At 34.3% G+C, this 25248-nt stretch overlaps 1 protein-coding gene across 1 annotated transcript in view; it reads left to right on the top strand.

The window, feature by feature from the left end:
* LOC122033828 overlaps nucleotides 1-24096 on the top strand; it is a 42019-nt gene extending 17923 nt beyond the window's left edge. Inside the window, exons 2-7 of the mRNA XM_042592992.1 lie at nucleotides 22648-22734; nucleotides 22834-23034; nucleotides 23134-23304; nucleotides 23368-23421; nucleotides 23488-23634; nucleotides 23725-24096. Of these exons, the coding sequence (XP_042448926.1) occupies nucleotides 22648-22734; nucleotides 22834-23034; nucleotides 23134-23304; nucleotides 23368-23421; nucleotides 23488-23634; nucleotides 23725-24096 (1032 nt within the window). The remainder of the gene's footprint in view (nucleotides 1-22647; nucleotides 22735-22833; nucleotides 23035-23133; nucleotides 23305-23367; nucleotides 23422-23487; nucleotides 23635-23724) is intronic.
* Nucleotides 24097-25248: the final 1152 nt, after the last annotated feature.

The raw sequence follows: 25248 nt of genomic DNA, 5'->3' as shown, positions 1-25248 counted from the left end.
TAAGCCTAGCTTCTTACCCAAGGAAGGGGTCGGCCACACCCTTGTTTGGTGCCCAAGCAAGAAGACTAGCCAAGCCTTCTTGGTGCCCAAGATGTGGGTTGGCCAAGCCATGTTTGGTGACCAAGCATGGGGTCGGCCATAGTAGAAGAAAAAAGGAGATTTTATTTAAAATAAAATTTTGATAAAATCTTTCCTTTATTGTCATCCACATGGTTTTAAAAGAGAGTTTTAAATTTTAAAATCTTTACTTTTATAGCTATCTACAAAGGTTTAAAAGAGAGATTTTAATTTTGTTAAAATCATTCCTTTTTTGTAGTTATCTATAATATTTAAAAAGAGAGATTTTAATTTTGATAAAACTTTCCTTTTTGTAACCATGATTTAAAAGAGAAGTTTTAATTTTTAATCTTTCCTTATTTTGTGGTCGTCTACAATGTTTAAAAGAGAGAGATTAATTTTTAAAACTTTTCTTTTGTAGCCATGTACAATAGGAAATTTAAAAGAGAGAGATTTTAATTGTTGTTAAAATTTCCTTTTTTGCCTTAACTAAGGATTATAAAAGAGAGGTAGAGGGTGTCTTATGGGTACAACACCTATTCTTATTCCCTCTCTTATTCCCTTGGTGGCCGGCCATCCTCTTCTCCCTTCACTCTTCCTTGTGGCAGGCGGCATTAAGGAGAGAACCTCATCCTTGGTGGCCGGTTGTATAGAGAAGAAGAAGAAGAGAAGGAAGTTTCCTATTTTGGCATTCCCTCGGTGGCCGAATTTCTTGGAGGAGAAGAAGTGGTTCGAGTGAATTTCATCTTGGTAGATCATCGCCCACACGACATCCAAGAGGAGGAGAGGAATACAACAAAAGATCAAGACGTTTTTAAGCTACAAAGAAAGGTACAACTAGAAAAATTATCCCGCTGCATACTAGTTTGTGTTGTTTGTACGGATCCTGAAATACCAACACAAGAGGCTATCAATTTTATCTATCAATTTTATGTTTTGATTTTGTGTTTCGATCTTGTGCTTCTATTGATGTCTCTTAAGTTAAACCTAGGGTTACTATAAGAAGTTTAAATATTCAATTTCTTTAAATGGCTTTGTCTAGGAAGTGGTGGATGATCTCATACCCAAGAAGGCCGAGTGCCTCACCATGTTTAACCTGGAAGCCAATCCTTGAAATAAATATTTAATCAACTTCTGTAATATGGTTTAACTTCTGAAGAACACATGGGTTGAACTTAGAGTAAAAATGTTAAGTTTCATTTCCAATCCAAGTTTAACTTCTAAAGAACAACTTGGATTAATAATGTTAAGCATCGTTTGCAATCCAAGTTTAACTTCAGTAGAGCACATGGGTTGCTAGGAAAGTTCTATCCTTGTACAAATTTTTGTATTGGGGAAATAGAATCGAATTCCAAGTAGCTCCCAACAATTGGTATCAGAGCGGGTTTTATGCCTTAGTATGCTTGGTTTTTAGTAAAATTATACACTTTTCATACACATATTTAGGCGGGATAATACTAGGATGTGCAAATAGTTTAACTCTGTGGTTGCAGGCATCCTAGTTCCAACTATTATGACCATATTGTGTTTGTGTGTGATTGGACCCTCGGACATGTCGAGGGCATTTTAAGTGTGTGCATGATTGTAATTATTAAATACAGCAGGAGCTGTATTAGTTATTAGGATTTTACATTTTGTTCGATCTAGATTTTATGTACATTCATTCCTTCATGGAATATAAGATCGATAAATGTAAATTTTTATTTTTGTCGCGGATCGTATCCTTGCAAGGCGTGGTACTATTTGAGGATCAGAGGCGCAACGGAAAAGGAAGAAAGATAGACACGATGACATAAACCCTTTGGCGGTGGCTAGGGTTGGTGGCATATGGAGGACAGCATTGGATGATGCCATAATAATTGGAAAATTATTTTTCTTATTTATTCTCTTTTATGCTGTGTGTTCTTGTGTTTGTGTGCTTGTGTGCATGTTAATATTTCTCATTTTAAATAACTAGGTGGGAGACAATTATTCAAATTTCACGGTCTCCATTATTCATTTGTAAATGATGCATTCAAACTTGCGTGTTGGCTCTGAGTGCCTTCCTCCACATCGGATGAGTTTATTTGCAGATCACTAGATCAAACTTCTTTTATGGATGATTATAGGAAATTATTTAGGTTTGTATGATTTTCTCCATCTGAAGGGGAATAATCCTATTTAATGGACTTGGTATCAAGTAATGGTATACACTTAGGTGCATTTAATGATATCCTCCTCATCGGAGTCACTGCTATTATTTGTGTGACTGAAGAAAAATCAACTATCAATTTTATTTGTCATAAAGTTAGGTTGACAAGATAATGAAATTAATGGGTAAAAAGCCCCTCTTACAAATGTTTGAATTTGTATACGTCCACACTATCGTGGCATACAAAATTCACGGTGTTTGAGGTGTTGGTGAATTTAAATAATATTGTTTGAGGAATCAATATTATTTTAAATTCTAAAGTCTTGACCAAATATTTTGTGATTCTTAGGATGACCTTCAATCCCCTTGCTGTTATATTTAAAGAGAACAAACTTACTAGTCCCAATTATATTGATTGGAATCAAAACCTCGACAATGTCTTAACTGCTGTGGATTGTCCTCGCGAAATGGAGAACAATGTAGGTATATCCTATTCATTAGTTGTTGAAACATATTTAGTGGTGTTATCTACCAGAACCTGGTGTGTAGATATGGGAGCCACTGATCATGTCTGTAATTCATTGCAGGGGTTCCAGGAAACTCGATGACTATATGAAGGAGAAATCACCGTCTACATGGGAAATGCTACGAAAGTGGCGACTGTTGTAGTGGGAGATGTTTATTTATCTTTTGATAGGAATAAAACAATGATTTTGAAAAATTGCCTTTATGTACTATGTTTTAGAAAGAACTTGATTTCAGTTTCTAAACTAATTTTGGATGGATATTCTGTTTCTTTTGATGACAAAGTAGTTATTAAGAAAAATAGAGAAATTATCTGTTCTGGTACGTTGGTTGGCAATTTATATACTCTAAATATAATAATTCCTACCATGCAACAAATGGAAATTAATAACACATCTTCTAATTCTAATAAGAGAAAGCAACCTTCGAAAATGAACCAAATATATCTTTGGCATCTAAGGTTTGGTCATATTAACTTGAGTAGGATTCAAAGGCTAATAGCTGATGGACCTTTGAGTTCATTAGTGATGGAAAACTTTCCAACCTGCGAATCTTTCTTAGAAGGAAAAATGACCAAGAGACCTTTTAAGGACAAGGGGTATAGAGCCAAAGATGTGTTGGAATTGGTTCATTCTGATCTTTGTGGACCTATGACTTTCCAGGAAAGAGGTAGTTTAAAATATTTTGTCTCTTTTATAGACGATTATTCGAGATATGGGTACATTTACTTGATGCGCCGCAAGTCTGAGTGCTTTGATAAGTTCAAAGAGTACAAGGCTGATGTGGAGAAACATCATGGTAAAAGTATTAAGACACTACGGTCTGATTGTGAATACCTCTTAGGAGAGTTTAGGAGTTACTTATCAGAGGCCGGGATTCAATCCTAAATGTCTGCACATGGTACACCCCCAACAGAATGGTGTAACGGAACGAAATAATAGGACTCTTATGGAAATGGTTAGATCTATGATGAGTTATTCAGAATTACCAAATTCATTTTGGGGGTATGCTCTGGAAATGGAAGTGTACATTCTGAACTTGGTACCTTCTAAGTTAGTACCCTCTACTTCCACAGAATTATGGAATGAGCGTAAGCCTAGTCTGAAACATATTCGAATTTGGGGTAGTCCAGCACATGTGCTGAAGGGAGACACTGATAAGTTAGAATCACGTACAGAAGTTCGCTTGTTTGTGAGGTTATCCTAATGGAACGAAAGGAGGTTTATTTTATATTTCTAAAGATCAGAAGGTCATTGTTAGCACCAATGCCCGATTTTTAGAAGAGGACTAAGTGATGATATACTAGCCCATGAATAAAATTGTTCTTGAAGAGATAAGAGAAGACACATCTACTTTAGTACCAACAGTACAAGATGAGATACCACAAAAACTGCAACACGTGTCACAAATGATGCACAATTACAAGTAATGTCTCGTCGTAGTGGGAGGGTTGTTAGGCAACCTGATAGATTCATGTTTTTGGGAGAGTCTTTAGACTTGATCCCTAGTGAACATGAACCTGATCCCTGGACATATGACTGAAGCAAGAGTCTTGTGCGTGACAGAAATGTGGTGATATTTCTTATACTCTACGTAGATGACATTTTACTCATTGGCAACAATGTCAAAATGTTGGTAGACATAAGGGTATGGTTGTCCAAGCAGTTCGATATGAAGGACTTGGGAGAATGTGGGCATATTCTTGGGATCGCAAAAAAAGGATGTTGTGCTTATCCCAAGCTTCATACATCAATACTATCCTAGATCGTTTTAGCATGCAAAACTCGAAGAAAGGTTTTCTACCTTTTCAGCATGGAGTACATTTATCTAAAGAGATGTCCCCTAAGATATCAAAGGAGATAGAGGACATGATGGTAGTTCCCTGTGCTTCGGTTGTAGGAAGTTTAATGTATGCAATGCTATGTACGAGACCGGATATTTATTTTGTCGCGGGCATGGTTAGCAAATATTAAAGTAACCCAGGACCAGGACATTGGACTGCCAAAAAGCATATATTAAAGTACCTGAGAAGGACTAGAAATTATATGCTGGTTTACCAAGCAGATGAATTGCTCCCTGTGGGTTACACGGATTCAGACTTCCAATTATATAGGGGCAATAGTAAGTCAATCTTGGGGTTTTGTGTTTACTTTATGAGGTGGAGCCATAACAATGGAGGAGTGTTAGGTAGAAATGTGTTTCGGACTGCACCATAGAAGCTGAGTATGTGGCAACCTTTGAGGCAGCCAAAGAAGCTGTATGACTCAGAAACTTCTTGATGGACTTAGAGGTGATTCCTGGTTTGCCCAAAATTATCACAATTTATCGTGATAATAGTGGTACAGTAGCAAACTTGAAGGAACCACGAGCCTATAAGGCAAGTAAACACATTGAGCGCAAGTACCACCCGATACGAGACATTGTTGTCACCAAAATTGCATCAGCAGATAACCTGGCAGATCCTTTCACTAAGTCCCTTCCGGTGAGAGCTTTTGACAGGCATGTTGAAGGGATGAGAATCAGATGTATGGTAACATATATGGCATCATAGTCTATTAGTATAAGTGGGAGATTGTTAGAATGTATAATAAAAGCCTAGCTTTTGTATAAACATTTATTTTGAAATGAGAATCACATTAGTCAAATGTCTGCATTTATGTTAAATGCAGTTGTCCATTTAATTTATATTATAGATTACATGGTATGTGGTACCACACAGAATATTATGTTATCGGTTCCTTATAAATTATAAATAGTAGCTCACAACCAAGATGGTTGGGACAAACCATTGGAATGGTTGTAATGTAATTTGATACTAGTTTATCTTGACTATAAAATTACACTAGTACACTATGTGTGTATTGAGCATGACCATTTGAGGTTGTTTCTTTTTATACTGACTACATAAAAGAACAGAACCTCTGTTATTATGGATGTGGGTACTCTTAATCCCGATATAATGACAAGCACATATACTTAGTATTTATTTCTTTAAATTATAAATGGGTGAGATTTATTTCATTAAATCAATAGGCCCGATAAGTTAGGAAATAATATTATTTATATGATGTGTTGTTGATTATAAAAGGAAATTGTGTCCTAGTAATCTAGGTTGATGATGCCCCCTTAAGGAGCTCATAAGAATTATCATATAAACCCTGAAGGTGGACTTAGTCTGACATGATAATCAAGTTGAGTGGTACTACTCTTAGCGTTAGATATTAATTAAGTGAGTTGTTAGTAACTCATTTAATTAATGGGCATTCGATATCTTAAACACAGGGAGATTAATGCACTCATGATAAGAAGGAGCCCATAATATAATATGGGATTGGTGGGGTAGTTCAATAATAACTCTTTAGCGGTATGAGTTATTATTGATGAACTTGAGTTGAGTGTTCGGGGTGAACATAGGAAACTCAAGCTCATCGAGAGACCAAAACTAATTCCTCCTCTTAGTCCCTATTGTAGCCTCTAGACATAAAGCCTTTTTATCCACATAAGCCTAGCTTCTTACCCAAGGAAGGGGCCGGCCACACCCTTGTTTGGTGCCCAAGCAAGGGGGTCGGCCAAGCCTTCTTGGTGCCCAAGATGTGGACCGGCCAAGCCATGCTTGGTGACCAAGCATGGGGTCGGCCATAGTAGAAGAGAAAAGGAGATTTTATTTAAAATAAAATTTTGATATAATCTTTCCTTTATTGCCATCCACATGGTTTTAAAAGAGAGTTTTAAATTTTAAAATCTTTACTTTTATAGCTATCTACAAAGGTTTAAAAAAAAAGATTTTAATTTTGTTAAAATCTTTCCTATTTTGTAGTTATCTATAATGTTTAAAAAGAGAGATTTTAATTTTGATAAAACTTTCCTTTTTTGTAACCATGATTTAAAAGAGAAGTTTTAATTTTAATCTTTCCTTTTTTTGTAGCCGTCTACAATGTTTAAAAGAGAGATATTAATTTTTAAAACTTTTCTTTTGTAGCCATGTACAATAGGAAATTTAAAAGAGAGATTTTAATTGTTGTTAAAATTTCCTTTTTTGCCTTAACCAAGGATTATAAAAGAGAGGTAGAGGGTGCCTTATGGGTGCAACACCTATTCTTATTCCCTTGGTGGCCAGCCATCCTCTTCTCCCTTCCCTCTTCCTTATGGACGGCGGCATTAAGGAGAGAACCTCATCCTTGGTGGTCGGTTGTATAGAGAAGAAGAAGAAGAGAAGGAAGTTTTCTATTTTGGCATTCCCTAGGTGGGCGAATTTCTTGGAGGAGAAGAAGTGGTTCGGGTGAATTTCATCTTGGTAGATCATCACCCACACGATATCCAAGAGGAGGAGAGGAATACAACAAAAGATCAAGAGGTCTTTAAGCTACCAAGAAAGGTACAACTAGAAAAATTATCTCACTGCGTACTAGTTTGTGTTGTTTGTATGTATCCAGAAATACCAACACAAGAGGCTATCAATTTTATCAATCAATTTTATGTTTCAATTTTGTGTTTCGATCTTGTGCTTCTATTGATGTCTCTTTAGTTAAACTAGGGTTACTATAAGAAGTTTAAATATTTAATTTCTTTGAAAGGCTTTGTCTAGGAAGTGGTGGATGATCCCATACGCAAGAAGGTCGAGTGCCTCGCCATGTTTAACCTAGAAACCAATCCTTGAAATAAATATTTAATCAACTTCTGTAATATGGTTTAACTTCTGAAGAACACATGGGTTGAACTTAGAGTAAAAATATTAAGTTTCATTTCCAATCCAAGTATAAATTCTAAAGAACAACTTGGATTAATAATGTTAAGCATCGTTTGCAATCCAAGTTTAACTTCAGTAGAGCACATGGGTTGCAAGGAAAGTTCTATGCTTGTACAAATTTTTGTATTGGAGAAACAGAATCGAATTCCAAGTAGCTCCCAACAATTGGTATCAGAGCGGGTTTTATGCCTCAGTGTGTTTGGTTTTCAGTTAAATTATACACTTTTCATACACATATTTAGGCAGGATAATACTAGGATATGCAAATAGATTAACTCTGTGATTGCAGGCATCCTAGTTCCAACTATTATGGCCATATTATGTTTGTGTGTGATTGGACCCTCGGACATGTCGAGGGTATTTTAAGTGTGTGCATGATTGTAATTATTAAATACAGCAGGAGCTGTATTAGTTATTAGGATTTTACATTTTGTTCGATCAAGATTATATGTACATTCCTTCATGGAATATAGGATCGATAAATGTAAAATTTTATTTTTGTTGCGGATCGTATCCTTGCAAGGCGTGGTACTATTTGAGGACCAGAGGCGCAACGGAAAAGGAAACAACATAGACACGATGACATAAACCCTTTGGCGATGGCTAGGGTTGGTGGCATACAGAGGACAGTATTGGATGATGTCATAATAGTTGGAAAATTATTTTTCTTATTTATTACCTTTTATGCTGTGTGTTCTTGTGTTTGTGTGCTTGTGTGCATGTTAAAATTTCTCATTTTAAATAACTGAGTGGGAGAGAATTATTTAAATTTCACGGTCTCCATTATTCATTTGTAAGTGATGCATTCAAACTTGCGTGTTGGCTCTGAATGCCTTCCTCCACATCGGATGAGTTTGTTTGCAGATCACTAGATCAAACTTATTTTATGGATGATTATAGGAAATTATTTAGGTTTGTATGATCTTCTCCATCTGAAGGGGCATAATCCTATTTAATGGACTTGGTATCAAGTAATGGTATACATTTAGGCGCATTTAATGGTATTCTCCCCATCGGAGTCACTGCTATTATTTGTGTGACTGAAGAAAAATCAACTATTAATTTTATTTGTCATAAAGCTAGGTTGACAAGATAATAAAATTAATGGGTAAAAACCCCCTCTTAAAATGCTTGAATTTGTATACGTCCACACTATCGTGGCATACAAAATTTACGGTGTTTGAGGTGTTGGTGAATTTAAATAATATTGTTTGAGGAATCAATATTATTTTAAATTCTAAAGTCTTGACCAAATGTTTTGTGATTCTTAGGATGACCTTCAATCCCCTTACTGTTATATTTAAAGAGAACAAACTTACTAGTCCCAATTATATTGATTGGAATCAAAACCTCGACAATGTCTTAACTGTTGTGGATTGTCCTCGCAATATGGAGAACAATGTAGGTATATCATATTCATTAGTTGTTGAAACATATTTAGTGGTGTTATCTACCAGAACCTGGTGAGTAGATATGGGAGCCACTGATCATGTCTGTAATTCATTATAAGGGTTCCAGGAAACCCAATGACTATATAAAGGAGAAATCACCGTCTACATGGGAAATGCTACGAAAGTGGTGGCTGTTGTAGTGGGAGATGCTTATTTATCTTTTGATAGGAATAAAACATTGATTTTGAAAAATTGCCTTTATGTACTAGATTTTAGAAAGAACTTGATTTCAGTTTCTAAACTAATTTTAGATGGATATTCTGTTTCTTTTGATGACAAAGTAGTTATTAAGAAAAATAGAGAAGTTATATGTTCTGGTACGTTGGTTGGCAATTTGTATACTCTAAATACAATAACTCCTAAGATGCAACAAATGGAAATTAATAACACATCTTCTAATTCTAATAAGAGAAAGCAACCTTCGAAAATGAACCAAATATATCTTTGGCATCTAAGGTTTGGTCATATTAACTTGAGTAGGATTCAAAGTCTAATAGCTGATGGACCTTTGGGTTCATTGGTGATGGAAAACTTTCCAACCTGTGAATCTTGCTTGGAAGGAAAAATGACCAAGAGACCTTTTAAGGACAAGGGGTATAGAGCCAAAGATGTGTTGGAATTGGTTCATTCTGATCTGTGTGGACCTATGACTTTCCAGGCAAGAGGTAGTTTCGAATATTTTGTCTCTTTTATAGACGATTATTCGAGATATGGGTACATTTACTTGATGCGCCGCAAGTCTGAGTGTTTTGATAAGTTCAAAGAGTACAAGGCTGATGTGGAGAAACATCAAGGTAAAAGTATTAAGACACTACGGTCTGATCGTGAATACCTCTTAGGAGAGTTTAGGAGTTACTTATCAGAGGTCGGGATTCAATCCCAACTGTCTGCACCTGGTACACCCCCAACAGAATGGTGTAACGGAATGAAATAATAGGACTCTTATGGAAATGGTTAGATCTATGATGAGTTATTCAGAATTACCAAATTCATTTTGGGGATATGCTCTGGAAATGGAAGTGTACATTCTGAACTTAGTACCTTCTAAGTTAGTACCCTCTACTCCCACAGAATTATGGAATGAGCATAAGCCTAGTCTGAAACATATTCAAATTTGGGGCAGTCCAGCACATGTGCTGAAGGGAGACATTGATAAGTTAAAATCACGTACAGAAGTTCGCTTGTTAGTGAGGTTATCCTAAAGGAACGAAAGGAGGTTTATTTTATATTTCTAAAGATCAGAAGGTCATTGTTAGCACCAATGCCCGATTTTTAGAAGAGGACTAAGTGATGATATACTAGCCGATGAATAAAATTGTTCTTGAAGAGATAAGAGAAGACACATCTACTTTAGTACCAACAGTACAAGATGAGATACCACAAGAAACTGCAACACGTGTCACAAATGATGCACAATTACAAGTAATGCCTCGTTGTAGTGGGAGGGTTGTTAGACAACCTGATAGATTCATGTTTTTGGGAGAGTCTTTGGACTTGATCCCTGGTGAACATGAACCTGATCCCTGGACATATGACTGAAGCAAGAGTCTTGTGCGTGACAGAAACATGGTGGTATTTCTTATACTATACGTAGATGACATTTTACTCATTGGCAACAATGTCAAAATATTGGCAGACGTAAGGGTATGGTTGTCCAAGCAGTTCGATATGAAGGACTTGGGAGAATGTGAACATATTCTTGGGATCGCAAAAAAAAGATGTTGTGCTTATCCCAAGCTTCATACATCAATACTATCCTAGATCGTTTTAGCATGCAAAACTCGAAGAAAGATTTTTTACCTTTTCGCCATGGTGTACATTTATCTAAAGAGATGTCCCCTAAGACATCAAAGGAGATAGAGGGCATGAAGGTAGTTCACTGTACTTCGGCTGTAGGAAGTCTAATATATGCAATGTTATGTACGAGATCGGATATCTATTTTGCCATGGGCATGGTTAGCATATATCAAAGTAACCCAGGACCAAGACATTGGACTGCTGTAAAGCATATATTAAAGTATCTGAGAAGGACTAGAGATTATATGCTGGTTTACCAGGTAGATGAATTGCTCCCTGTGGGTTTCATGGATTCAGACTTCCAATCATATAGGGGCAATAGTAAGTTAATCTTGGGGTTTTGTGTTTACTTTATGAGGTGGAGCCATAACAATGAAGGAGTGTTAGGCAGAAATGTGTTTCGGACTGCACCATAGAAGCTGAGTATGTGGCAACCTCTGAGGCAGCCAATGAAGTTGTATGACTCAGAAACTTCTTGATGGACTTAGAGGTGATTCCTGGTTTGCCCAAAATTATCACAATTTATCGTGATAATAGTGGTACAGTAGTAAACTCGAAGGAACCACGAGCCTATTGTTAGCTAGAGCCCTAGAGCCAATCATTTGATGATTGTATTTTGGACTTGTTGTATCATATTCTATATATAAATAAAGGTATTTGGTTTTTGGTTATTATACTTACTTGTATTGGTGTCAAAAAACTAAGTATAATAACATCCTTGAGTAGAAGGTTCTTACCTATATCAATCGATTGGTTGAATCGATAGTGAGATGATATAGGGAACACTACTCTTAATCATTCCTAGTCGAGTATTAACATTCAGGGACAATGTTAATACAATAAGAATAGCATGTAGGTTAACTCGATGACTTGATCTCACAAGTCATGGATATAGAGATATCAAGTTGACACATGGGTATACATTAGAGAATGTGTACTGAATGACCCGCCATGAGAAAGTATCATGGATCATTATATGAGTGTCATATACTTTCTCATGTGATTATTAGTATGACTATTGGTCCTTAGACCTGAATTCACCATGGTTCCCTACATAAGGAGTTATGTACTTTAGTTTCGTCAAACGTCACCCATAACTGGGTGGACTATAAAGGTGATTACTGGGTATATAACGAATTATGCAGAGGGGTGTGAGTGATGTAGATGGGATCTATCCCTCCCATATGACGGGAGCGACATCGGTATTCTTGATAGAGTTAGACCACGAAGTGCATGGCCATGCCCAAATGAGTCAACATGAGATGTTGAGCTCATTTGATCGAGTGAGTCTACTTGGAGTTCAAGATTTAGATTGATTAGAGGATGACATGGTCTATGCCTCACATTGATCAATCTAGATCTCTAGGATAGAAGGACAATGTCACATATTGTGAGGAGTAACAATTAGTAGTCACAAGGTGATGTTGGATCTCAACATTTCTTGTAACTTGGGTAGCAATGATGTATTGCTAGATGCCGCTCATTGTTTATGTTTCTAAAGGAGTTTAGAAACATTGCCAACGTTACAAGAACCTATTGGGTCACACACAAAGAACAAGTGGATGGAGATTGAGTTCATATGATGAACCAATTGGATTAGGTTCATATGATGCACCAAGGATTGGATTCGGATTAATTCAAATTAGACTTATTGAGTTAGACTCAATTAGATTCAATTGTTGAATGAGTCTAATTTAAATTTGATTCATTGAGTCAATTTATATTAATGAATTGAGACTCATTAAATTAAAATTGACTTGAACCAAATGTTGGTTTTAACTCACAAAGGAAGAGAATTGGTCAATTTTGACTTGACCAAATGGAAATTGAAACATCAAGTTTGACTTGATGTATTGCCACATCATGAAGGTTGACTCATCCTACATGGCATGACTAACCTTTCCACATCATCTCCACATCATCAAGGGAGATCAAGAGGTTACACTCCTCCATTTAATGTGGCCGGCCACATAATGAAAAATGGGTTTTCATTTTTGGTGGCATTGATTTGGTGTTGAATGCATCTTCTTCCTTGGGTTCTTCCTTCTCTTTGCTACTATTGTCGTGGGTTTTCAAGCAAGAGGAAGGTGAGTGAGTTGAGTTCCAAGTGAAAAGGGTGAAGTGAAGGTCACAAAGGAGGGTACCTAGAGGAGTATGTGAGATTCCTTTTACTTTCTCTCCTTTTCTCCTTTTAAATCCTACCCGAGAGCCCTAGAAAGTGCTAGCATACTTGGGGTGCTCTCTTCTCCATCCTTGAGTGTTAGAGAACACATCTTGTTCGTGTGGATATCACTAGAGAGTTGTCTACGTTGACAACTTCGAGATCCGGCGTACCTTGGACTTGCGGGATTGCGACGGGCACACATCGAAGGTATAAAATGTTTAACCTTTGTATATCTACTATAGATCGAAGTTTAAAGCTCGTACTCGTATTTCCGAAATTTTTCTTCGCACGGATCCAATGGCTAGGTGGTTTCGGGGTTTCCGCGATGCGAAAAAGCGGTTTTCGCGGCCCGAAAAACCCAACAAACCCTGCAGGTGGATTTTGTCCAGCATGATAATGATGTTGAGTGGTACTACTCTTGGAGTTAAATATTAATTAGGTGAGTTGTTAGTAACTCATTTAATTAATGAACATTCGATATCTTAAACATAGGAAGATTAATCACTCATGATAAGAAGGAGCCCATAATTTAATATGGAATTGGTGTGGTAGATCAATAATAAATCTTTAGCGGTATGAGTTATTATTGATGAACTTAAGTTAGGTGTTCGGGGTGAACACAGGAAACTCATGCTCATCAGGAGACCAAAATCAATTCCTCCTCTCGGTCCCTGTTGTAGCCTCTAGACATAAAACCTTTTAAACCACCCAAGCCCAGCTTCCTACCCAAGGAAGGGGTCGGCCACACCCTTGCTTGGTGCCCAAGCAAGGGGGCCAGCCAAGCCTTTTTGGTGCCCAAGATGTGGGTCGGCCAAGCCATGCTTGGTGACCAAGCATGGGGTCGACCATAGTAGAAGAGAAAAGTAGATTTTATTTAAAATAAAATTTTGATAAAATCTTTCCTTTTTTGCCATCCACATGGTTTTAAAAGAGAGTTTTAAATTTTAAAATCTTTCCTTTTACAGCTATCTACAAAGGTTTAAAAGAGAGATTTTAATTTTGTTAAATCTTTCCTTTTTGTAGTTATCTATAATATTTAAAAAGAGAGATTTTAATTTTGATAAAATTTTTCTTTTTTGTAACCATGATTTAAAAGAGAAGTTTAAATTTTAATCTTTCCTTTTTTGGTAGTCGTCTACAATGTTTAAAAGAGAGAGATTAATTTTTAAATCTTTCCTTTTGTATCCATGTACAATAGGAAATTTAAAAGAGAGAGATTTTAATTGTTGTTAAAATTTCCTTTTTTTGCCTTGACCAAGGATTATAAAAGAGAGGTAGAGGGTGCCTTATGGGTACAACACCTATTCTTATTCCCTCTCTTATTCCCTTGGTGGCCGGCTATCCTCTTCTCCCTTCGCTCTTCCTTGTGGCTAGCGGCATTAAGGAGAGAACCTCATCCTTGGTGGCCGGTTGTATAGAGAAGAAGATGAAGAGAAAGAAGTTTCCTATTTTGTCATTCCCTTGGTGGCCGAATTTCTTGGAGGAGAAGAAGTGGTTCGGGTGGATTTCATCTTGGTAGACCGTCAGCCACATGACGTCCAAGAGGAGGAAAGGAATACAATAGAAGATCAAGAGGTCTTTAAGCTACAAAGAAAGGTACAACTAGAAAACTTATCCCACTGCGTACTAGCTTATATTCTTTGTATGGATCCTGAAATACCAACACATGAGGCTATCGATTTTATCCATCAATTTTGTGTTTTGATTTTGTGTTTCGATCTTGTGCTTCTATTGATGTCTCTTTAGTTAAACCTAGGGTTACTGTAAGAAGTTTAAATATTCAATTTCTTTGAAAGGCTTTGTCTAGGAAGTGGTGGATGATCCCATACCCAAGAAGGTCGAGTGCCTCGCCATGTTTAACCTAGAAGGTAATCCTTGAAATAAATATTTAATCAACTTCTGTAATATGGTTTAACTTCTGAAGAACACATGGGTTAAACTTGAAGTAAAAATGTTTAGTTTCGTTTCCAATCTAAGTTTAACTTCTGAAGAACAACTTGGATTAATAATGTTAATCATCATTTGCAATCTAAGTTTAAGTTCAGTAGAGCACATGGGTTGCTAGGAAAGTTCTGTGCTTGTACAAATTTTTGTACAAGGAAACAGAACGCAATTCCAAGTAGCACCCAACACTAAGAACACACGGATTACTACGTAGGCTTGGAGACTCTAATTATACTTTAACCAAGTCTAATTTTGTCACCTTGGCCAGCCATTCCAAGCTACTTCTTATAGAGCTTGGAAGAAAATAGCCCTGTTGTTTTACCATTACCAATCGACTAGTCCTTGCACCAGTCAACTGGTGCTAGCCCAACGGCACTCCAACGTCTCTTTACCAGTCGACTGGTCAATGGACTAGTAGACTGATCCTAGCTATTTCGGGGACAGAAGCTCTCGGTACACACCCCTAGTTGACTAATCCCTGTACCAGTCAACTGGTACAATCCTAAACCTAAGGTTCCCCTTCCCGAGTACATTTCTCTCAGCACTCGGACCCTCACGACTCACTTGACTCTTCTTTATAGATTTGACCTCTTGCCTTCAATCCTACTTCCTTTGGCTCTTGTCCCTTGGATGCATCCAATCCCACGACTCATCCCAATGTCATCCTTCATGTATGCCTCGAAGTGGCTTCCCTCGTCTCTTGCCTTCAAGCCTTCTTTCTTTGGCTCTCGTCCATCGGATGCATTGAAGCCCGTGACTTATCTCAATGTTATCCTTCGCGTATGCCCTGAAGTGCGCTTCCCTCGGCTCTTGTCCTTGCTACCTTGTCCATGGTCCCTCGGGTGCTCCATCCTTCACCAGACCCGAATCCATCAAGGTGAGTCATATGTGTATCCTGCAAATCTGCACACTCACAAACACATATAAAATAACAAGAGTAAACCTAACTTAAACCCTTTGCCCAAACACCAAAATACATGGTCGCACAAACCATTGAGATTACTCTAATAGTGTTTACCTAAGAAAGGAAAAAGGAAGGTTTGTCATTTTATCATTATATGTTGATGATATGCTAAAAGTTGGAAGCGACATAAAGTGTGTGATAGAAGTCAAATCCTGGCTTTCATCACAATTTGACATAATAGACATAGGAGAAGAAAAATACATCTTAAGAGTGAAAATCATTAGAGATCGATCAAAAAGGCTTTTGGGTTTGTCTCAAGAAGATTATATCACTAAGATGCTACAACACTTCAATATATTTGATTACAACATTGAACAAACACCTATAACGAAAGGTACTATATTAAGCAAAGGTATATATCCCAAGACTCCTAAGGAAATAGATGAAATGAAGAAAAAATCATATGTCAGTGCTATTGGTAGTTTAATGTACATTATGTTGTGTACTCGTCCTGATATAAGATATGTTGTTAACTTAGTTAGTCATTTCCATTCAAACCCAGGATTGAGACACTGGAAAGCGGTAAGAGGATAGTCAGATATCTCAAAGGAACAGTAGATTATTACCTCTGTTTCCAAGGATCAGATATGAGCCTCAGTGGCTACACAGATGCAGATTGTGCAGGGGACCTTGATGACAGAAAATCCACATCTAGCTATGCCTTCTTGCTGAATGGTGGCGCCAACTCATGAAACAGCAAGAAGCAGGCTTGTGTAGCCTTGTCGACAATGGAAGCTAAGTATGTGGCTTGTACAACGGTTGTGCAAGAGACTATCTAGTTAAGAAAGTTCCTGAAGTATTTGAAGATTGCTGAGGATAATGGGAGTCATATTACAGTGTACTGTGACAGTCAAGCTGCAATAACTTTTTTTAAGGATCCCAAATATCACATCAAAGGCAAACATATAGAAATTAAGTATAACTTTGTAAGGGATATTATTGACAAGAAAAAGATAATTCTAGAGTACATCCCTACACTAAATATGCTTGCTGATCCTTTTACTAAGCCATTAACTAAAGAGTCATTTTAAGGACATGTGAAGTCTTTGAGACTTCGAAGAATGTAATTTATTGTAAATACATTTTGATAAATGAAATATGTCATGATCTATTTAGTGTATATGTCTTTGTTACATTCGAATAAAAGTTTCGATAAGCATATTGACAGATTGAGATTGGTTCACTCACATGAACAATCATCTCTATTTATTCAGTACAAATAGAGGTACGATCGTTATTTATGGGACAACTTTTGTAGCTATGAATAGAGACACACCTATAAATTAAGGTCACCTTGATTATTGTGTCAAGATGAGATCATTTATGTAATGATTGGAGTAAATGCACCCACCATTTATTGAATCTGCTTAAGGTCATATTAGAATTCATATGTTGAATTCAAGATTAGACATTAGGTATGTTTAGATCGAAATCTGTACGATATTAAATTTTGAAAAAAAATATGCGCTCTTTTTAGTAAAGAGAATAACATCGTTGCATGTGATTCATACCATGTGATATGGCGACAAAAAGGGTAGTAGGAGAATGGATCCCTACTTCTCTACTATGTGAGACCCTTAAGATTATAAGTTAATCTCAATCTTACCCTAAGTGACTATTTAACTATCTACTTAAAGTTCTTATCAGTGTCTGCTACTTTAACATGTTTCCTATTGGCTATGGATGATTCATTCTATGGAGCATAACTAGGAAAGTAACTGATTAGAATGAATAGATTCTAGCTAAAAAGGAAGATTAAGATTGATTTACATCTGTAACATTTATTCACTGGTACCAGTTACATTTTTAGTTCAGTACATAAAATGTAATTGTGAATAATTTATTTGATTGGAGATGTTGAACATGCTCTTGACATATAGTCAATATGAGGGATTAGATATGTTCATAATGTTGTAAATAATTTAATCTATGGTAAAGACAAGTTTTGATGTCTGTAATTTGTTCTATGGAGCACCTATGTAAGTTGTGACAATTTTCTTAGCAATGAATGTTTAGTATGCTTACTGTTACATGAACCATTTTCCCTAATGTATGGAATGGATGTTCTTATTTGGTCTTTGTGACTAATTAATTTTGCTCTGGTCTTTGTGACTTGATCGTCAAATAGTCTATGTGATTTATTTAATCTTTGTGACCAATTAATGTTTGGCTTTGGCATTATGACATGATCACCTTATAGTCTATGTGACAGACATAGTCTATGTGACCGACATGATCTATGTGACCATATAACCTTATGGATTGACTTGGACGAGTGGGAGATGTTGGATGTTGAGGAGGCGAAGGGGCATTGCTTCCTCTTCATGTCCCTCATTGCTGCAAACATCAAGGAGACGAAGGGACGTCCTTTCCCCTTCGTCTTCCTCAGTCATCTTATAAATAAATGTGTCCAAGCCATGAAGCATACGAAGAAAAGGAAAAACAAGAGGGGTTGGAGGTGATCTCAAGCAAAGCAGAACGTCCTGAGCAAAGGGATTTGGCTCGTGAAACTCTAAGGACTTTCCGGTTTCATCCATGATTGTGCTTCAGATATCAAGCAGAGATCAAGATTCTCTCAACAAATCGTTGTGAGTTATTTATAATTTAATTTTTGTTCTGTGTTTCATGCTATCAGATACTACATACACATACACATACACATACACATGCACATGCGACAAGATTATTCTTTAAGTTTGTCAATCTTTTTATATATCAGAAAATATAATTATGAAATATGTATGTATCACATTCATAATCTAAAGGCTATAACATGAACTTATCTCTTTTAGTAGACATGTTCTTTTCAGATTTGAGTCAGAGAATCGATCCATAATCTTGAGTAAAAATGAGAATCATGATCAAACTAAATTTCATTATAAGGCAACCAAGATAAGAAGATGAAAAAGAGTGTGATAATTACTTGCAAAATGACTTTTCAACCCGCTAGAGATAACTCTTATAATTATGTTATTGCAGTTTTAATTGTTGTGGCTCCTTAGTTATTATTTTTACTACTCTCTCTGATTAATTCTTCCAACATGCCTTTGCACTCAAATTTATGACTATAAAGTTCATAGAGTTGCATGGTTGTTGTTGAACTCTTATAGTCCTGTGATAAAACTGTTTTCATTTATCTATAATATGATAGCACTAATGTAGTATATGAAGAAATGACATATTTTTCTGGTATGAAATTAACTTGAATATAGGTCTTGATAAACTTATAAGGTTATATAATGTACTGGGTAGAATTGGAAACACAGTGTGATTTAAAATAAAAAAGATAAAGAGTGTGATTTTTTTATAATCCAATAAAAAATTATTGGAACTTTCGAGTCGCAAAAATTACTTTTTGTGTTGCGGAAACCTCGAAGTCTTACTACGGATCCGTGTGAAGATATATAAAATAAATCATGTACATGTTTCTAACCTAGATCTACCTTAGATCTACATGAATAAGAAGTGTTACCCTTGTTGCGAAGCCCTTCGCTTATCCCGCTCGTCCAAAAGGTTGCCGAATCTCAAGAGTGTCAAGCGTACACTCCTCTATACATATCCACACGGACAAGAAAATGGAGAAGACACCTTAGAGTGTGCTAGCACCCCAAAGGAGTCACGGCAATGGAGGAGAGGGAGATCAAAAAAGAAGAGAGGAAGAAGAAGGCTTGAATGCAACACTTAATTTGGCCGGCCACACATTGAGTGAAGAGTCATGGCTCTTGGTCTTCCTCATGAGGTGGCACACAATGAGGTGGCTCTTGATGATGTGGAACACCATCATTGGCCGGCCATGCCAAGTCACTCATGAGTTGCCATTTGGTCAAGTCAAACTTGACCCTTCATCTTCCCTCTCAAGTCAAGTCAAACTTGACTCATTTATCCCCCATAGTTGATCAAATCTAACCATTGATTCAAGTCAATTTGATTTAATGAATCTCTATTCATTAAATTAAATTGATTCAATGAGTCATAATCTAAATTAGACTCATTCAATACATGAATCAAATTGAGTCCAACTCAATTAGTCTAATTTGGATTACTCTTAATCCAATTTGGTTCATCATATGAACTCATTCTCCATCTAATTACTCTTTGTGTGTGACCCTATAGGTTCTTGTAACGTTGGCAATGCTCCTAAACCCATTTAGAAGCATCAGTAATGAGCGTATCTAGCAACACATCATTACTACCCAAGTTACAAGAATGTTGAGATCCAGCATCACCTTTGTGATTACTAATTGTGACTCTCACAATATGTGACAATGTCCTTCTATCCTAGACATCTAAATTGATCAACTGAGGCATAGACCGTGTCATCCTCTAATCAATATATATCTTGAACTCCAAGTAGACTCACTCTAAACAAATGAGCTCAATATCTTATATTGACTCATTTGAGCATGGACATGCACTCAGTGGTCTCACTCTATCAAGAATCATGATGTCACTTCCGTCATATAGGAGGGATAGATCCCATCTACATCACTCACATCCCTCCGCATAATTTGTTACATACCCAGTAATCGTCTTTATAATCCACCCAGTTACGGGTGACGTTTAACAAAACCAAAGTATGAAACTCCTTATGTAGGGAACTATGGTGACTTCAGGTCCAAGGACCTATAGTCATACTAATAGTCACATGAGAAAGTATATGACACTCATATAACGATCCATTATACTTTCTCATAGCAGGTCATTCAGTCTATATTTTTCAATGCATACCCATGTGTCAACTTGATATCTCTATATCCATGACTTGTGAGTTCAAGTCATCGAGTTGACCTACATGCTAGTCTCAGCGCATTAACATTGTCCCTGAATGTTAATACTTGACTAGGAATGATTAAGAGTAGTGTTCTCTATATCATCTCACTATCAATTCAATCAATCGATTGATATAGATAAGAACATTCTACTCAAGGACGCTATTACACTTAGTTATTTGGTACCAATACAAGTAAATATAACAACCATAAAGAAATATCTTTATAAGTATATAGGAATATGATACATCGAGTCCATACAACAATCATCATATGATTAGCTCTAGGGCTCTAACTAACAAAAACATCATATCAATTTGATTTATTTTTTAAATTAATAAAAAACATTATATAAAACTTAGATTCAATACAATCCATACTCAAAATGTACAACTAATACTCAATTTGAAATAAAAATATATACATCATATCAATGAAGAGTGTGATTTTTCAATGGAGGGCAGTCAAATGCTGGGTCTCTAATTATTTAGTGACAAAAAATAAATAATTTTAATAAAAGTATAATTTACTTTTAAAAAATATTAATAAGAATCTTAATGGTTTTAAGTGAATGTTTAACTTTCTTATTCCCACTAATCACTAATCGAAATAAACACAAGAAATAAAATGTTAGGTAATATGATTTGATATGAAAGTTTAAATTTTTAATATGTTGTAAATCTCGTCTCATTCTTTAGTTTATAAAGACACAAAAAAATAAATAGAGTCAGTAATATAAGAATCATTAAATAAAATAATAATTAAAAAGAATATTATTTGCATATATCAAATGTGTAAAATTTATTTACGTTTAAATAAAAAGTAAATGGAAGGGAATTTATTATTTAAACATTAATATAGTACGCTTACATTAATTTTGTATATTTTCTAAATTACATTAATAGGGATATAATTGCTTACCTTTTATATAAAATTCAAAATTTATTATTTTAACATTAATAGAGATAAGTTTCCATTAAATTTATATAAATTTTAAGATTATATTAAAAGAGAGAGATATAATTGCTTACATTTTGTACCAATTTAAAATTTATTATTTTGACATTAATAGAGATAAGCTTATATTAATTTTAACATTAATTTAGTATAAATTTTAAGATTTATTATTTTGACATTAATAGAGATAAGCTTATATTAATTTTAACATTAATTTAGTATAAATTTTAAGATTTATTATTTTGACATTAATAGAGATAAGCTTATATTAATTTTGTAAAACTTTTTTGAGAGAGAGAGAGAGAGAGTACAATTACAACAATAAGTCGAAATACAATACAATGACTACTTGAGAGAAAACTCGAGACATGAGCTCGAGCAAAGAGATGACACAAAAACCTGCCTCAAGACAATTTTGTTTTAAACTTACATTAATAGAGAGATAAGCTTAGATTTGGTATAATTTTAAATTTAATTATTTTGGCATTAATTGAGATAAGCTTACATTAATTTAGTATAAATTTTATGATTTATTATTTTGACATTAATAGAGATAAGCTTACATTAATTTTAACATTAATTTAGAATAAATTTTATGATTCATTATTTTAACATTAATAGAGATAAGCTTATATTAATTTAGAAGAAATTTTAGCATTGCATTAACAGAGAGAGATAAGGTTGATTTGGTATAAATTTTAAAATTTATTATTTTAACATTAATAGAGGTAAGCTTACATTAATTTTCACATTGCATTAATAGAAATAAGGTTACATTTTGTATAAATTTCAAGATTACATTAACAATAAATTACACATTTAAAGCATACAAATAATTTCACCATCTTTCTTTTATTTTATTTCATGAGTCTTATATTTTACCAACTATAGACTTTATTTTGTATTTATAAACTAGAGAATGGGCCAAGCTAGGTTTACAAGATATTGCAATACTGAGCTTTCCTATCATTTCACATCATGTTACTTCGTATTTTATTTCTTATGCTTATTTCAATTTATGGTACACAAGCAAGATCATGGAACAAGAAAGCTAAGCATTCGCTTAAAACTATTCAGGTCATTATTAATATTTCTTTTTGAGAAATTATAAATAATACTTTATCATTTTTTTTTTTGTTAGACAATAACAGGAGATCTATTTGATTGTGTTGATATGTACAAACAACCAGCATTTGACCACCCGTTGTTGAAAAATCATACTCTCCAGGTATCGAGTGAGCATTAAAAAAAAGTCAATTTGATTTTATGTTTTTTATTGCATGGTATAGTTCCTTTGGCTCTTTAACTGACCTAATAATCTTTGCAGTTAAAACCAAGTAGTCTCCCAAAAGGAATAAAGCTTGCAAAAGTTAAACCAGCTTCTTTTTACGGATTCAATGATACTTGTCCTTCTGGTACTATTCTCATCCATCGTGCTCATAAACAAGATTTAATTGAGTCTCTGCACTTGAGAAACCAATTTAGAGCACAAGCCATAGCTGACGATCCAATTGCAAAAGGAAGTCACGTGAGTTATCATTTTTATCACTTTTATTATTATCATTATTGCAATTTTAATTCATTATTTGTAGAGTTTAAAAATAAATAATATTTGCATTATACATAGTACGCAATAATTCAAACCGAACATGGTCCATTTTATGGAGCTTATGCAAAAATGGCAACTTATAAGCTTCCAGATTTACAAGCTGGTCAAACATCATCTAGCACTATATATCTTTTTGGCGATACAAATGTTCCAAACAATGAACTCAATGTAATCCAGGCTGGTTGGCATGTAAGTTAATATAAATCATTTACTAATATTATTTTATATCGTCACTAATATCCAATTTTGCAGGTATCAACAGTATTGTACAATACCAGTTATCCTCGATTTTTTACTTATTGGACAGTAAGTATAAATTTTTTAACTTTATATATAAATTCTTAAATAAAATATTTCATTAACTATTTTCAGAGTGATGGATATGAGAAAACTGGATGTGGGAATTTGCTTTGTGCTGGTTTTATTAGCACCACTAATATTTATGGACCTGGAAGTTTTATTCCTGAATTTTCCACTTATGATGGCGAACAAAAATATCTAGCTATACTGATAGCTAGGGTAATTTCTTTCTCTTTTTTTTCCCAAATGTGCTATTTTTTATTAAAGTTTAATCCTTATTAATAAAAATTTATATATTTTCATTTATAGGATTCTATCACGGGAAATTGGTGGGTTACCTATGATGATCGACTACCTCTTGGGTATTTCCCTAAGGAATTACTTCCGAAGATGGATGATTATTCAGATGCTATTCAAATGGGTGGACATGTTTACTCTCCCTTGAATGTGCCAAGTCCTCCGATGGGCAGTGGTCATCCGAGTAACGAAGGACGTAATAAAGCTGCTTATTTCATTCAAGTTCAGTCAATGGATCAATCAAATAATTTGGATTTGAATGTTTATTATGTTAAGTCTAAGTTTGATATTGATAATTATTATAATATAGCGGATGATCATTATGCAAATGATAAAGATAAATATGTTTTTACTTATGGAGGAACTGGAGGTTTTACGGAGTGATATTAATCTGATGTGTAATAAATTGTCTTAAGTTCATTAATAAATATATATTAGCTTTCTTTTTTTTCAGAGAAAATTTTATTAAATTTCGATCTAAGTTTTTCAATGGAAGCATTTGGCCCAAAATAGATTCTTATCATGCCCAAACCCATGTCTTCCAGTTTAATATAAATTAAAATTATTATTTTTAAAAATTTAATTTATTATTTAATAAAAATCGATTAAATTGATTTAACTATTTTCAAAATTCAAAAAAACAAATTTAATTTTAAATAAATCCAACCAAATTTATAAATTAATTTGATTATTTCAATTAATCAGTTTAATAAAAATTAGAATATTATTTTTTTAATTTTTAATTTATTATTTATTAAAAATTGATTTAACTATTTTCAAAATTTATAAAAGAAACAACTTAATCAAAATAATATATGTTAAAACTTTTGAATAAATCGTACCAAATTTATGAATTAATTTGATTATTTCGATTTAATCTAAGTTTTACTTACCCGTCAGTATCAAATTAACCAATATTTTTCTCCTCCTTACAAAAACTTACTTGTTTTGATAAATTTCTTTACGGGAATTACTTTTTTTTTCCCATATTTGGAGGTAAACGTCACATATTGCAGGAGATTTTTTTTTTTTCATCATGAAACACTATTTATCTTTATGGTAGTGTTAATAGCAAATATAAATCTCCTTTTCTATATCAAATGTAAATTTATTTATTTTTAAATTTTGTTATTAAAAATTTAAAACTATAACAACCGAATTGTATTTTTTAAAATATATAAATAAAATAAATAAAAAAGTTAATAAGTTTAGTAAAAAAATAATATCTTATTATTATTATTATTAAATTTTATTTTATTATTTAATAAAAAATTATTTAATCAATTTAACTATTTTCTAAAATTCAAAACAAAAAACCGAACCGATTTAATTACGTTTTACAAAAAAAAACAAACTTTGTTTTTGCAACTTCAAATTAACTAATAATTCAAATAGATGTAAGCATCTTCTACTTTAATTTATAGCTTCATCGAAGCTATTCCAACGTTACAGCAGAGAACGTGGTGTCGTCTAAATATTCTTTTATTTGATATTTAAATGTTTGAATAAGTGTTTTTTTGGTAATATAGTTATCAG

This window comes from Zingiber officinale, chromosome 11B (genome assembly GCF_018446385.1).
Source record: "Zingiber officinale cultivar Zhangliang chromosome 11B, Zo_v1.1, whole genome shotgun sequence".
NCBI lineage: Eukaryota > Viridiplantae > Streptophyta > Magnoliopsida > Zingiberales > Zingiberaceae > Zingiber > Zingiber officinale.
This window is presented reverse-complemented; position numbering and strand designations above follow the sequence as displayed.